At 39.3% G+C, this 13,097-nt stretch overlaps 1 protein-coding gene across 9 annotated transcripts in view; it reads left to right on the top strand.

Annotated features, from left to right (window-relative positions):
* GALC (galactosylceramidase) overlaps positions 1–10,843 on the top strand; it is a 58,614-nt gene extending 47,771 nt beyond the window's left edge. For all 9 annotated transcript variants that reach the window (XM_077910259.1, XM_077910260.1, XM_077910258.1 and 6 more), the window contains 3 exons: positions 3,600–3,763; positions 5,115–5,191; positions 8,945–10,843. In XM_077910259.1, coding sequence (XP_077766385.1) covers positions 3,600–3,763; positions 5,115–5,191; positions 8,945–9,091 — 388 coding nt within the window. In that variant the 3' untranslated portion in view covers positions 9,092–10,843. The remainder of the gene's footprint in view (positions 1–3,599; positions 3,764–5,114; positions 5,192–8,944) is intronic.
* Positions 10,844–13,097: the final 2,254 nt, after the last annotated feature.

Genomic DNA, 13,097 nt, shown 5'->3' with positions numbered 1-13,097 from the left:
TTCTAGACTTACACTGTTTAAGCTTTTGTAGAAAATCTATTCACCAGGTGACGGTAGATGGCAATAGTGAAAAGCAAATCAACTTTTACTTGGTGAATTTAACTCTCTTCTTTAGGCATTTGTTAAAGAGATAAGTTGTATTTTTTCTACACTTAAAACATAACGACCAAACCAAAACTTCGCCTCCCCTCTTAAGTCAGTTGTGGGATTCTAATGTACCAACTTATTCTACCTGTTTTAGTTGTTTCTTTTCTGTTTTTTTTTAAGCTATTATAATTCTGTGAAACAAAACTCAAGCATTCCAGGTTTAGTGTTAATAACTACTAATACCAAGTCACCAAGCAGCCGTATCTATTACTTGGAAATTGGACAGGGCAAGAAAGATAAATCTGAAAAGAGCCTTGATTATCAGTGGAATGCTGAAAAAAGTTTTTATCCTGTCTCTATTGCCTTACTCCCTGTTAGAAATCCCAATTTTGTTCTAAGCTCTGCAGTAGGTCTTGAGAAATTTTTAGCTACCCAGTTTCCAGAACCCGTACAGCACCATGGAGTTATTAGGGGTGGGGGTGAGGGTGGGGTCCAGTGAAGAATGCTTGCCTAATTTAGGCTAACTTTGGTGGCTTGTCTTTTTATATAACAAAAATGCCATTTGTCCCACATCTCTGTAGTAGACACTTTACCTGGATTTTCCGATTGTGCCAGTAGGGTGTTTGATTTTTTTTTCATTTGTTACCCGTGATCTTATTATAGGACGGGTGACTAGGTTCACTTGTCTAAGGGCTGGGCCCCATTATTTTGATTACCAGTTTGGGAGCCAGCCACCGTAGAAAACCTTTAACTTTCTGCAACAACTGTTATCCTCCTTGCTCATGAGTACTACAGAAGGGTTGCTCTTCCTGAACCCAAACTCTTACTTCTGGCTGGGACTCTAGAAAACTGGAAAGACTCTCTAATTATAATAGAGAGATGGATAGAGTACCATCCATCCAAAGAGTTACCAAATGTCTTCATAACTCTGAAAATTTTGCAGTATTTAAATAGCAGTGCACATCTTTACTGCTGCACTGGGTAAGGAGGTGAAGAGAGGAAGGAGGGGGAAGGCAGGGGGAGAGAGAAAGAGGGAAAGAGGGACAGAGTTTGAATGAGAAAGAATGAGGAAAGGGCAGTGATGCCTTTCGAGAAGGGACTGTTTTCATCCTTCTTAGCCTGCTTTCATTGTGCAAACCCCCTGGCTTGGGAATATGCAGTGACTCTCTCCAGCAACCCAATCAGACCTACACGTTTGTGCCTGACTTCCAAGACCCTTTCAAATTTGGGCTCATCCTATTTATTATGTGCCATTTCCCAATATTTCCTCCTGGATTCAAGGTAGTCAGATCTGTTCAGATCTGTTCATGTGCCATGCTCATTTCTGTTTTCTGGCTGCAATGCCCTTACTGTAAGGAAAGGAGGGAGTGAAAACTCAGTCATAGTACATATGGATATGAGCTTTCCACAACTACTGATGGTAGAGGTGTCATCCTCCCCACCTTGTGGATTGGGAAGCCAAAGCTTCCGGGTAAGATTAACCCAAGATCCCATACTTTTCAGTTCTAGAACTAGGGTGAGACACCAGGACTGTTTGGTGCTGGAGCCTATGCTCTTTGGACCATACCTCACAGCTTTGTTTTAATCATTGTCTTCTTCCTAAGAGTAGGAGAGAGAGAATGAGTGTCGTTTACCTATAGTGCTATGTTAGTAAGTCTGCTCTGAATGTGTACACGCTGTCATTAGTTCTTAGGATGTGTTCGCAGGGGGACTTCCTCTGTCATCCTTAGATTTAGTTAAGTACCAGCACAGTAATTGGACTGTAGAGGGTAGACTTTCTGAAAGCTGCTTAGGATGTCCTCCTTGTTAGTAAGCTTCGGTGGGGACCCGAGGACAACCACAAAATTACTGTCTACTGCACATGTCCAAAGTTTGCATCTCTTTGGTTAAATTTTCTTTATGTCCTGGCCAGTGTTTGTGCTCTTGGCACAACCAAGAAATTATGGCTGTGGAACACTAGACCTCACTTTTATTCTGTTTCATTCATTGTCTGAAAATTGCCTGCAAGTTCCCATGAGGAATCTTTATTCTGGAATGTGATGTAAAAAAAAAAGGAAATTAGATCTTCTCCCACCCTTGACTGTAAATAAAGGAAGTTTATGGTGCTGACCCTTTCACGCTTCTGATGAACCAGAACACAGGTAGGGGATGTATGGAGCAATGCTGATCCCTCGTGCTTTCCTGCTGGCAACAGTCTACAGAGAGAAAAGCTCCTGCTACTTGGGAGGATGTACAAGACAGCCTGGGCTTTAGTTAACTTTGCATTTGATTTTTCCTGTAAAGTGGCCCAGCTTTGATTAGATGATTTCCGTGTGGATTTTCCTGATTGTTGCGTGCCTGTTGTAGCTACTTTTTTTCTATATTTTCCTTTATAGAGCAAAATTTTATTGTGTGAAATTCACTGATAAGGAACTGAGAATATAAAAGCCACATAATTCTAGATCTAATTTGCCCCCATTTCCAAAATATATTTCTTGGTATTCTTAGATTTATTTTAGGTAAATTGCTTGCTTTATTACTTGGCTTTGTGAAGCCTTTGAGTAGGCGGTAGATTATTTTCAGAGATTGTGTTGGTTTGGGATGGTTGTATCACTGCAGAAGGCATCTAGTAGCATTTACAAAAGAAGCCTGGGGACAGAGCTCACCGGCAAAGCTCTAGTAGTTCCTGGTTGTCTGAAGGTTCCCCCTCCTTTGATATACCCCTGTCGATGAGTAATGGCAGGCAGGGTTTTACTGCCCCTATATAGACAGATATGGTCTGTAGGAGAAAATGGCTCTCCAAATAGGATTCCCAGACTGGTGGCAGCAACATCACCTGGGAACTTGCTAGGTGATTCAAGAGCCCCATCCCAAACCTACTGAATCTGTGGTTTCAGATACTGTGGGGCGGGGCTAACAGGCCGAATTTAATAAGCCCTCCAGGTGATGTCAGTGCTGTTCAAATTTTAAAATCCCTGCTGTAGAGTCAACATAAAGTTGACTCTGTTTTCAGAGAACTAATTTGAGATCTTCTGGAGTTTTTAAGTCTTGGTAGGTTTAAAGGTAAAAATTAGGCCCGAAGTAGCTTATGTTCTCTTAGAGACTCCTAGGTTTGCCTTCACTGCTTCTCTTAGCTGATGGAAATTTAATAAACCTTTTTTGTTTAGAACTGTTTGGACCTTCTTTGTATTCCTAGGAAAAAAGGCTTCTTTTAACGTTATATTCTTAGGATGAGAAGTTTTATTATAGAAAGACAAGAAATGTGTTCTTAAGAGACTTAAAAACAATAAATATTATTTTCAGGTAATATTAAAAGAGGCAATGAAATGACTTTAGCGACATAAAACTATCAATGAAGATTTTTTTTTTTTCATCAATGAAGATTCTTGAAGCCCATCCCTGCTACAAGCACAGACTTAGCAAATCACTTACCTCAATTAGAAGTCTGGAAGTGTGTGGCTGTGAAGTGACACATTTATGCTGCATCCTGAGTGGCATAATTAAAAGCGCTAACTAACAGTTTTATTCTGCAGGTCCAATCTGACTGTAAGGTGTGATGTTTACATAGAGACTCCTGAGAAGGGAGGCGTGTTCATTGCCGGAAGAGTAAATAAAGGTGGTATCCTGATTAGAAGTGCCAGAGGAATTTTCTTCTGGATTTTTGCAAATGGAACCTACAGAGTTACAGGTGATCTAGGTAAGTGACTTCTTCTGGAGCACGTGACTTACTAGGAAATAAGCTACAGTGAGCTTGTTACTCACTGAGTGATGAGAGAGCTTTTCCTCAAAGTGCTTGGACATCTAACTGAAGAGATGCAACACATGTAAGCAAATACCAAATGATTCAAAATTAGAGTTAATTAGAAAGGCAGCTGTGTTACAGGAAATTGTTCAGAGCTTCTTCAGGCAGAACTGAGTTAGGCTGTCAGGGTAGGATTTGCATAGACTAGGGTCAGGTAGACATGGTAGGGAGACCCTGTAAGTAAAAGCAAGATTCCAAGAAGGTGCCAGTGTGCTTATGGAACTACAAGGAGAGGGATTGGCCTGCTTAAAATGGAGAAATCGTATTTCCCACTTTATTTAATAATTTGAAAACAGCTTGACTTTTTAAATTCATCTTAAGCAACCCTTGTTTTATGCAGAATAGTATTTTTTCCAGGATCAGTGCTTAGAATATGTCTTTGTTGGATTCTGTCTCATTCCCTTTGGTATCAGTACACCCTCCCCACCCCCTGTATTGAAACAGACCGTCTTGGTGCTGCGTCTTCCTGACTCCCTGTCTTGACTTCCTCTTACATTAGTAAAAAAAATCTTCCCTCCTCTAGTTTGCTATTCTCTGCCTCTTCCTAAGGAGGAAAGGGCTCCACAAGTAAAAAAGAGTGGGTTGTATAGACACTAGAGTAGGACTGCAAAATCATAGCATGACCCATCTAGAACATTCCTCGCAGGTTGTCGAGTCCAAAGCAGAGAGATTAATTGATTTGCCCAAAGTCTGAAAATGAGTTAGTAGCAGAACTAGAACTAACAATTCACATCCAGCTTTTTAATCCCCACTGTTCTTGTGTTTTAAACTGCCCACTCAACATCCCATTCTGGTTTCTCCCAGGCATTCAAATATAATATAATCCCAAAATTAACTCATTATTTTCTCTAATTCTCAGTTCATGCTGTGCTGTTCCCATGAAACCAGTTATACCAGGTGGAAATCTTATGGTGACCTTTGACCACTACTCATTTTTTTTTTTTTATAGCAAATCCAATTGAGTATAAATCTGTACCTGAAGCTAACACATTATACTGTGTTTTTTAAGTTTATTTCACTGGTTCTCCTGTGAGCTCACATATGACTCTGTAGGATCCCAGTACATGCTTCTGGAATGCATGCCTGAATGAAGGATGTTTTGTTTTAAATCATTGGTAGATCTGGAAATGTAGATTTTTATTAAGGCTCACTCTATATACAAATGCTGCCTGAGAACCCTAACTGAGCTATGTGATTCTGTGATTTAGATCTTAAAAATATATCAATTAATCTTTTTGTGTTGCAGCTGGATGGGTCATATATGCTTTAGGACGTGTTGACGTTACAGCAAAAAAATGGTATACGCTCACGTTAATTATTAAGGTAAGTACTGCTGATCAGAATGCCTGGAGGTAAAATATTCTTTTTTTGTGTCTTTCTAGCATTTTTTGTTATCAAATGAGAGGAGAAAAGTGTGATAAATACAGTAATGGAAATAGGCAGAGAATCTGCTAGGACACCAACAAGCCAGCAGACCCTAGGGTGGTAGTGTATGTCAGGATGAACCTGCATGAGAACCACCAGCTATTGAGTTTAATCACTCTGCAATTTTTTAAAGTTCTGGTTTTGTTTCTTAAACTCAGGAGCCCTTGGTAGATAGTCAATAACTGAATTATTTTTTCTAAGTTGGCTGAACCAAGATTATAAATTGGAGCCTATAAATTTATTTTTGGTGGTTGAGGATAATTTGGTTTTCAGTGATAAGTACAATTTTTTAAGAAGTTGGTTTCCATGAATACTTTTTTCAGAGAAGATACTAGATCAATCATAGGATTGTGGCTTCTAAAAATATTTGTCAAAATCACTGGGTGATCATGAGTTATGGGTGGACATGCATCCAAGGGGTACTGTGTAGAAACTTCTGTGTAATATACTGCCACTGCCCGGCAGTGTGGTTCTGCTGTAAGTTGGTTTCGGTTATGACAGCAGTTAAATATGGAATTCAGAGTACTTTTTCAAATTGTTCTCATTTCTTACCCAACCACCCAAAATGACAATACACATTTTTCAGGCACTAACAATACATTTTGAGCATCTGGTTTGGGTGTGGCATTGTTTATTTCATTCTGCTACACTCGATGGGCGCAGCTTTGTTCCCAGTTCTTCCCTTTCATGGTGAATGGGGACGATCTGGGCTGGCTTTACTTGCAGGTGGAGAGGAGAGTCTTGTGCCTCTCAGGGTGTGCCTCTCAGGGTGCACATGTGCTGGGATTTGATTAGGCTGGTATTTAGAAATGGAATTGCATTTTAAATTTTGACAGATACTGCCCTATTGCTAGCCAAGCTGTGTCCGTTTTTATAGCAGTTATAATTGTATTTGATATTACCTATTTGTAAGGGTTATTTTTCAAGCTAATTGGCATGATTTATATTTCCTTGATAATTAAGGAGCTTGCACCCCCCTATTTTCTGATTTTGTTTTCTTTTTCTGATGGCTTCATATGAATTTATTATATATTCTGAGTACTGTGAGGTATGTCACAAATATTTTCTTCTGTCTTGTGTATTTTAATTTTGCTTATGGTATGTTCCATGAAGAGAAGTTTTAAATTTTGGTTCTGTCAAACATTTCACTTTTTTTTTCATTGCTTTTATGTTTTATTTAGGAAGACCTTCACCTTTCTCAAGGGTAGGAACATTTTTTTCTCTAAAGTTTAGGATTTTTTTATGCTGAAGTCTTTTTTTTTTTTTTTTAAGATTTTATTTATTTTGGAGTGGGGGCAGAGGAGCAGAGGCAGAGGGAGAAAGAGAATCCCAAGCAGACTCCCTGCTGAGCATGGAGCCCCACATGGGGCTCAATCCCAAGACCCTGAGATCATGACCTGAGCCAAAACCAAGAGTCAGATACTTAACTGACTGAGCCACCCCGGCACCCTTATTTTGAAGTCTTTACTACATCTGGAATTTACTTGTGAATCATAAGGGGGAAAAGCCCAGTATAATTCTTGAAACAAATGAATAGCCATCATCCCTTATCACACAAGACTGTCCTTTTGCGAATGATTTAAAGTCCTCCTTTTTGAGGTAACAAATCATCACATGCACATAGGCTTATTTCTGAACTTTGTTCTTTATATTGCTTTTGTCTTTATTTTCTAGCATCACACTTTAAAGTGTATTAACTTTCCAAAATATTTAATTACATAGTTTACCCTCTTCCTTCAGGTTCTTTCCTGACCACCTTGTATCAAACCATCTCCCTTAGTGTCCCTCCTCCCTCAGTGAATGAAGTGAGCGCTCTTAGCAGCAGCACGTTTGAACCAGACAGAGCTGCATGTGTACTGCCTTGATGGCACCTGCTGACTCCCTGCAAGTTATTCACCTCTTTGAGCTTCTGTTTCTTTGTCTGTAAAAGGGAGATACCTTCTAGAAGGTAGCTTTAGGGTTAAATGGTTTTTATTCTTTCATCCAATGCATTTCTATTAAGCACCTTTCATGTGTACTTTCCTCGGTGCTGGGGATACGGCAGTGAACAAGACACATGAGGTTCCCACTCTCCTAGAGCCTGTATTCTTCTAGGACACGGGTTGGCAAAGTCTTCCTGTAAAGGGCCGGATAATAAATATTTTAGGCCTTGTGAGCCAACTGGTCTGTGGCACTTTACTCACCTCTGCTTGCATAGTGAGAAAGCAGCCATGGTCAGTAGGTAAATGAATGCGTGGTGCTGTGATTCCAGTAACATTTTAGTTATAAAAATAGGTGGCTGGCCTGTGGGCCATAGTTGGCTGCCTCCTATTTTAAGACCATAAGAAAACCCCAAATCAGTCAGTCAGTCAAATTGTGAAGAAAAAATGGGACAGTGAGATAAAGTAGCTCCCCTGTCTGGATTCTCTCGATAGAGAGACCCGACAAGAGCCTTGGACTTGGTGCTCTGTGAGCTGAGACCTGGCCGGTGGGAAGAGCACTGTGAGCCCTGGACGCTGCTGGTGGCTGGCCTTGTGTGAGGGGCAGCCCGGAGGACAGGGGGCCGGCGTGAGGAGGGGACAAGTTTAGACTGTGTGCCCAGGTGCTGGCTCCGTGTTCATATTCACTGTTGGCTCCACAGGGGGAGGTGAGCACTTGGGGTGCCGCAGAGAGCTGTGCACGTTGGTGGCAGCAGGAATGTGGCTGTTCCTGGATATGGAGTTGGACAACTCAGAATCACACTCTAGCTCTGGCTGGTGAATCTGTGATTGTGACTTTTAGTGTCACGTCTCAGGGTCTCCCTTCTGGAAGCTGAAAGAATGAAGTTAAGGCCCATAGCATTATAATTCTGTGACTTAAAAACAACTTTTATTTTGGTCCTTAGTCTAGTGCTTTGGATCTTTAGCCCTTCACCCCTTGATACTAGCTACTTTTAAATGTTTAGCTGCAGTTGATATGCTGTGAATATATGCTCATAAATGTGCTGTAATAACGATAGCAAGAGCCAGTGTTCATTATCTGCTGTGTGCTGGGCACTTGGCTCTGTGGGAATGGCAGCTGTCTGAGGAAATTATTTTTATCTTTCTCTGTCAGTGCCCAGTAAGTCATTTCTATGGATATTTCCCTTCTTACCCCCCACCACCCCCCGGCCTGCCCATTCCAATTACCAGTTTAGCTGATGGCCACTGTTTTTCTGAAGGGTGGGCTCTTCATATGACTTTGAAGTGATACTCTGTACACGGGGACAAAAAGGACTTAAATGGATGCTTTGGCTCCAGTAGTCACGTCTGAAGAGCTGGTGGCTGTTAGCCGCACTGCACGTGCACACAAGTACTTGTAAATCACCAGTGTTTGTTTATTTTCGTGAGCTTCTGTCTAAAACCTTGTAATGTTAAGTAAGGAAAGCTTTATAGTGTTTATTTGGGATCCAAGGAAATACTAAGGTATCCCTTGCACCTTGGAAACTATGTAGGATGAGTAGATAAGAATTTCCTCTGAGAGGATCTTTCCTATGTTTCAAACTTGGACTCACGCTTGTGCAGTTGTGTTTGGCCGTGGCTTAAGTGAGAAGGACGTTTGCTCCTTTGAGTAGACTGGCCGCACGTATTAAGAAACAAGCCCCCGAGGACCATTTTCATACATCTTCAAGGGGTGCGTTTGTCTTTCCTCCAGGGCCGGCTGTCCTCTGGCATGCTGAACGGCAAGACTGTCTGGAAGAACATCCCTGTGAGTTTTCCGAAGAACGGCTGGGCCGCCATTGGAACTCACTCCTTTGAATTTGCACAGTTTGACAACTTTCATGTGGAAGCCACGAGATAATATTCACAGAGTACCCTAGAACCACTCTTTGGATTTTCTTTCTTTCTTTTTGGTTTTGATTCAGAGCCAATTCTTTTGGTGGATCAATGTGTGAGCCTCTTGGAGGCCAACAATAGTGAAGAGTAAATGGGGAGAGAACTGTATCTTTGTTTGATCTTCTGGAAGATATTCTTAGAAGTAATGCCCAGGGGAACCAGATGGATCTTAAAGATTACCCGATATGTCCCCTAGAATTCAAGCTGTGCAGTGGTCCTATTGTTAGAAGAGTGGTTTGGGTGGTTCCCACCTCGAAGCCTTGGCATTCATGCTGAGATGGCTCTCTTCCTCGTACGTGCAAGGGATTGTGCTGACTGCAGGAACTTGATCATCACAGGAACGGACTGTGTGTCTGAGTGAGCAGATGGCCTCATCCCGAGGTAATGCCACACTATAGGGAGCTGAAGAACACTGGAAGTGCTGCTTTTTGAAAACCACTTAAACACAATAATCTTACACTCTAGAGAGTATTTTTTCTTTTCCTTTATATGATGATGCTTTTAAATTATAAATATGATGAGTGGATGATTTAGAAAATGCCTCATTAATAAACTACCTCTCAAGCTATTTCTGCAGTAATAAATATGAGCAGATTAATTTGGTTATCTGCAATTTTTAATTCTTTTAGATCCAACCTTTAGTCTTGTAACCCTTAAAACTCTGTGAACATTTTCCCAGGTGGCTGGAAGGAGGAAGAAAATCCCATGTAGCCAGCACTGTACGTGGGTCTTAAAATGAAGCTATAAGCAGTTTTCTTGTCTCATTTTGTTGTGCCTTTTGTAGCCTGTCTTCTTGAATGCCACTGGTAACAGACTACAGCTAACAAATTCTTTAATCTTTGTGCTCAGAAGATGAGGAACACTTAGGTTCTGCTAGCTCATAGAATTGGATCATTCTGTTATAATCTCTGATTAGATGCATTTATTTCATGAAAGTTTATACTTAAGTGTGGGGAGCATATATCTCACGCAGTATGATTTATATCTAAGCATTAGTGGACCTCCTAGAAACAACTCAGTTGTTCATGTTGATACAGTAAATTCTGGAATTCTCTCTAAGGAAAGTTCAAAACTTCACTGGACTAATTCTATAATTTTGAAATTTGTAATTATTTAACATAGACTAAACTGACATGAAGTTTTGTATTTCTATTAAATTCAAGAAACTAACTATTAGAATATATCAGACTATAGAAAAAAATTTTAAATCCAAGTCTAAGTGATTTCCACTTAAGGTCTCTACAGATTTTTTTAAGTTAACTTTATTGTATAATTTACATACAATAAAACGTTCCCATTTAAAGTATACAATTCAGTGAGTCTTGATGAGTAGATACACCCACAAAACCAACACTCCAACCAAGATATAGAACATTTCCATATGCCCTAGAAAGTTCTTATGTGAACGTGTGCAGTTACATCTCTCACCTGCCCCCATATCAGGCAACCTTCTATCGGATTTCCGTTGCTGCCGATAAGTTTTCTTTGTTCTAAAACATTATAAAAGTGGCATCCTACACTATGTACTCTTTTGTGAATGGTTTCTTTCATTCAGCATAATGCTTTTGAGATTTGTTTATGTTGCTATGTAATGCATATTAATGATTTACTTCCTATTTCAAAGAATATTCCATTGTATGGTTATACCACAATTTGTTGTCCTTCTCCCTAACTTTTTGGAATCACAAATAAACCTGTTATGAACATTTGTGTACAAGTCTTTGTGTGGCCATATGTTATCATTTCTTTTTTTTTTTTTTTAAGATTTATTTATTTTAGAGAGAAAGTCAGGAGAGCAGAGGGAAAGGGAGAGAGAGAGAGAATCTCAAGCAGATTCCCTGCTGAGCACAAAGCTTGACTTCGGGCTCAATCTCACAACTCCAAGGTCATGACCTGAACCAAAATCAAGAGTTATACACTTAACCAACTGCACCACCCAGGTGCCCCTGTTTTCATTTCTTAATGCCAAAGAGTGAAACTGCTGGATCTTTAGGGAAGTGTATGAATAACTTTACAAGAAAGTGCCAAACTGGTTTCCAAATCAGTTGTATGATCTTGTACCCCAATCAGTGGTGTTTGAGAGTCCCAGTTGTTCTACATTCTCGTCAATGCTTCATATTGTTATTCTTTCTGATTTTAAGTGTGTGGGTGTGTTAGTAGGTGCATGAGATGTTGAGAATCTTTTCATGGACCTAATCATTGCTCATATTTTCTCTTGTAAAATGTTCACATTCTTTGCTCACTTAAAAAATTGGGTTTTGTGTCTTACTACTGAGTTGTAAGGGCTCTGTATATATTTCAGATGCAATTTTTTTAAAAAAAATATTTATTTGAAAGAGAGGGAACAGATGAATGAGGTGAGGAGGTGCCGAGGGGGAGGGAGAGGAAAAGGCAGAGAATCCCAAGGATACTGAGAGTGGAGCCCCTCAAAAAGGGTGTGAACCATTTGGCATTACTTTTTGGATGTGCTGAGAGGTAAGGGTTGAGGTTCTTTTTTTCCCCTAAATACATAGGAAATAGAAATATATATATATATATATATATATATTTGCATATATATGTATGTATATATATATATACATTTTGAGTATCCTTTGTTGAAAAGACCATCCTTTGTCAAAAAATCAATTGACTATGTATGTGTACATCCAGAAGTAAACACTGTATTCTATTCTATGGATTTATATGTCTATCCTTAAGCAAATACCACACTGTTTTTATTTCCGTAGCTTTATAGTCAATGTCGAGCTCAGTTTAAATGCTCTCAACTTGTTCTTCAAAATTGTTTTGGCTAATAAAGGTAAACATAAAGTGTCCATATAAATTTTAGACTCACCTTATATATTTCTGCAAAGAGCTTCTAGAATTCTTATTTGGGATTACATTAAAATTACAGTTCAATATGGAGAGAATGGATATCTTACTGGTGTCAACCCTTCTTCAATCCATGAACATGTTCCACCTCCACAGTTTTAGGCATTCCATACTTTTAGCCATTTCTGTAGTTTTCTGTGGGGACCAGGTTTTGCATTTATTTAAAAAAAGTTTTTAAATTTATCATTAAATATTTTATGGTTTTTTGATCCTGTTGTAAATAATATTTTTTTAAAATTTCCCCTTTGAATGTATACATAGAAACAGTTGCTTTTCTTCTGTTGACATGTTAATACCATTGCTCGTCCCAGCCTTCGTGGGAGGGGTGCACCACTGAGTGTACCAAATGCTTCTAGCGACCACACACCACTGGAGCCAGGAGGAAAAGCCCCCTGGGACAAGGATGGCAAGCTCCCATCTCCTGCAGTGGCACCTCCAGTACCCCTGTGCTACCTGGCAAAAGAGAAACGTTCATAGATCCCAGCTCCAGTATCACAGAGCAGGTCAAAACAGGGTTGGGGGCTGGCAAACTGGAACAGAAATGGTGCCATTCCAATTTCTACATTTCTTGTGTTAGTTTTGGCCATTTGTGTCTTTTAAGAAATTTGTCCATTTCATATAAATTGTCTAATTTATTGGCATAAACTTGTTCATGATATTTCCTTATTGTCTGTAAGATGTTCCTCATATGGCCAATTTGTGCTTACTCTCTTTTCATCTTCATTAGTAAGACTTGTCAATTTTATTTATCTTTGAAAGAACCAGATTTAGGTTTCTTAAATTTTTTTCCCTATTGTTTCTTTGTTTCATTGATTGCTGCTTGTACCTCTATTTTCTTCTATTTACTTTGGGTTTAATTTGCTCATTTTCTAGCTTCTTAAGATGTAAGCTTAGATGTTTGGGTTGCAATTTCTCTCTTTTTTTTTGTTTAGATATAGACATTTAACACTATAAAATTTAACACTATAAAATTTTGCTCAGTAAAATACTGAGCAGCATCTCACATATTTTGATATGTCACGATGTCTCTTTTTTATTTGGTTGAAAATGTTTTCAATATCTTTTTTATTTTTAGTTTTGACATTTGTGCTAATTAG

The sequence above is a fragment of the Canis aureus genome, chromosome 9 (genome assembly GCF_053574225.1).
Source record: "Canis aureus isolate CA01 chromosome 9, VMU_Caureus_v.1.0, whole genome shotgun sequence".
NCBI lineage: Eukaryota > Metazoa > Chordata > Mammalia > Carnivora > Canidae > Canis > Canis aureus.
Note: the sequence above shows the minus strand (reverse complement) of the source record. Positions and strands in the feature narration are given on the sequence as shown.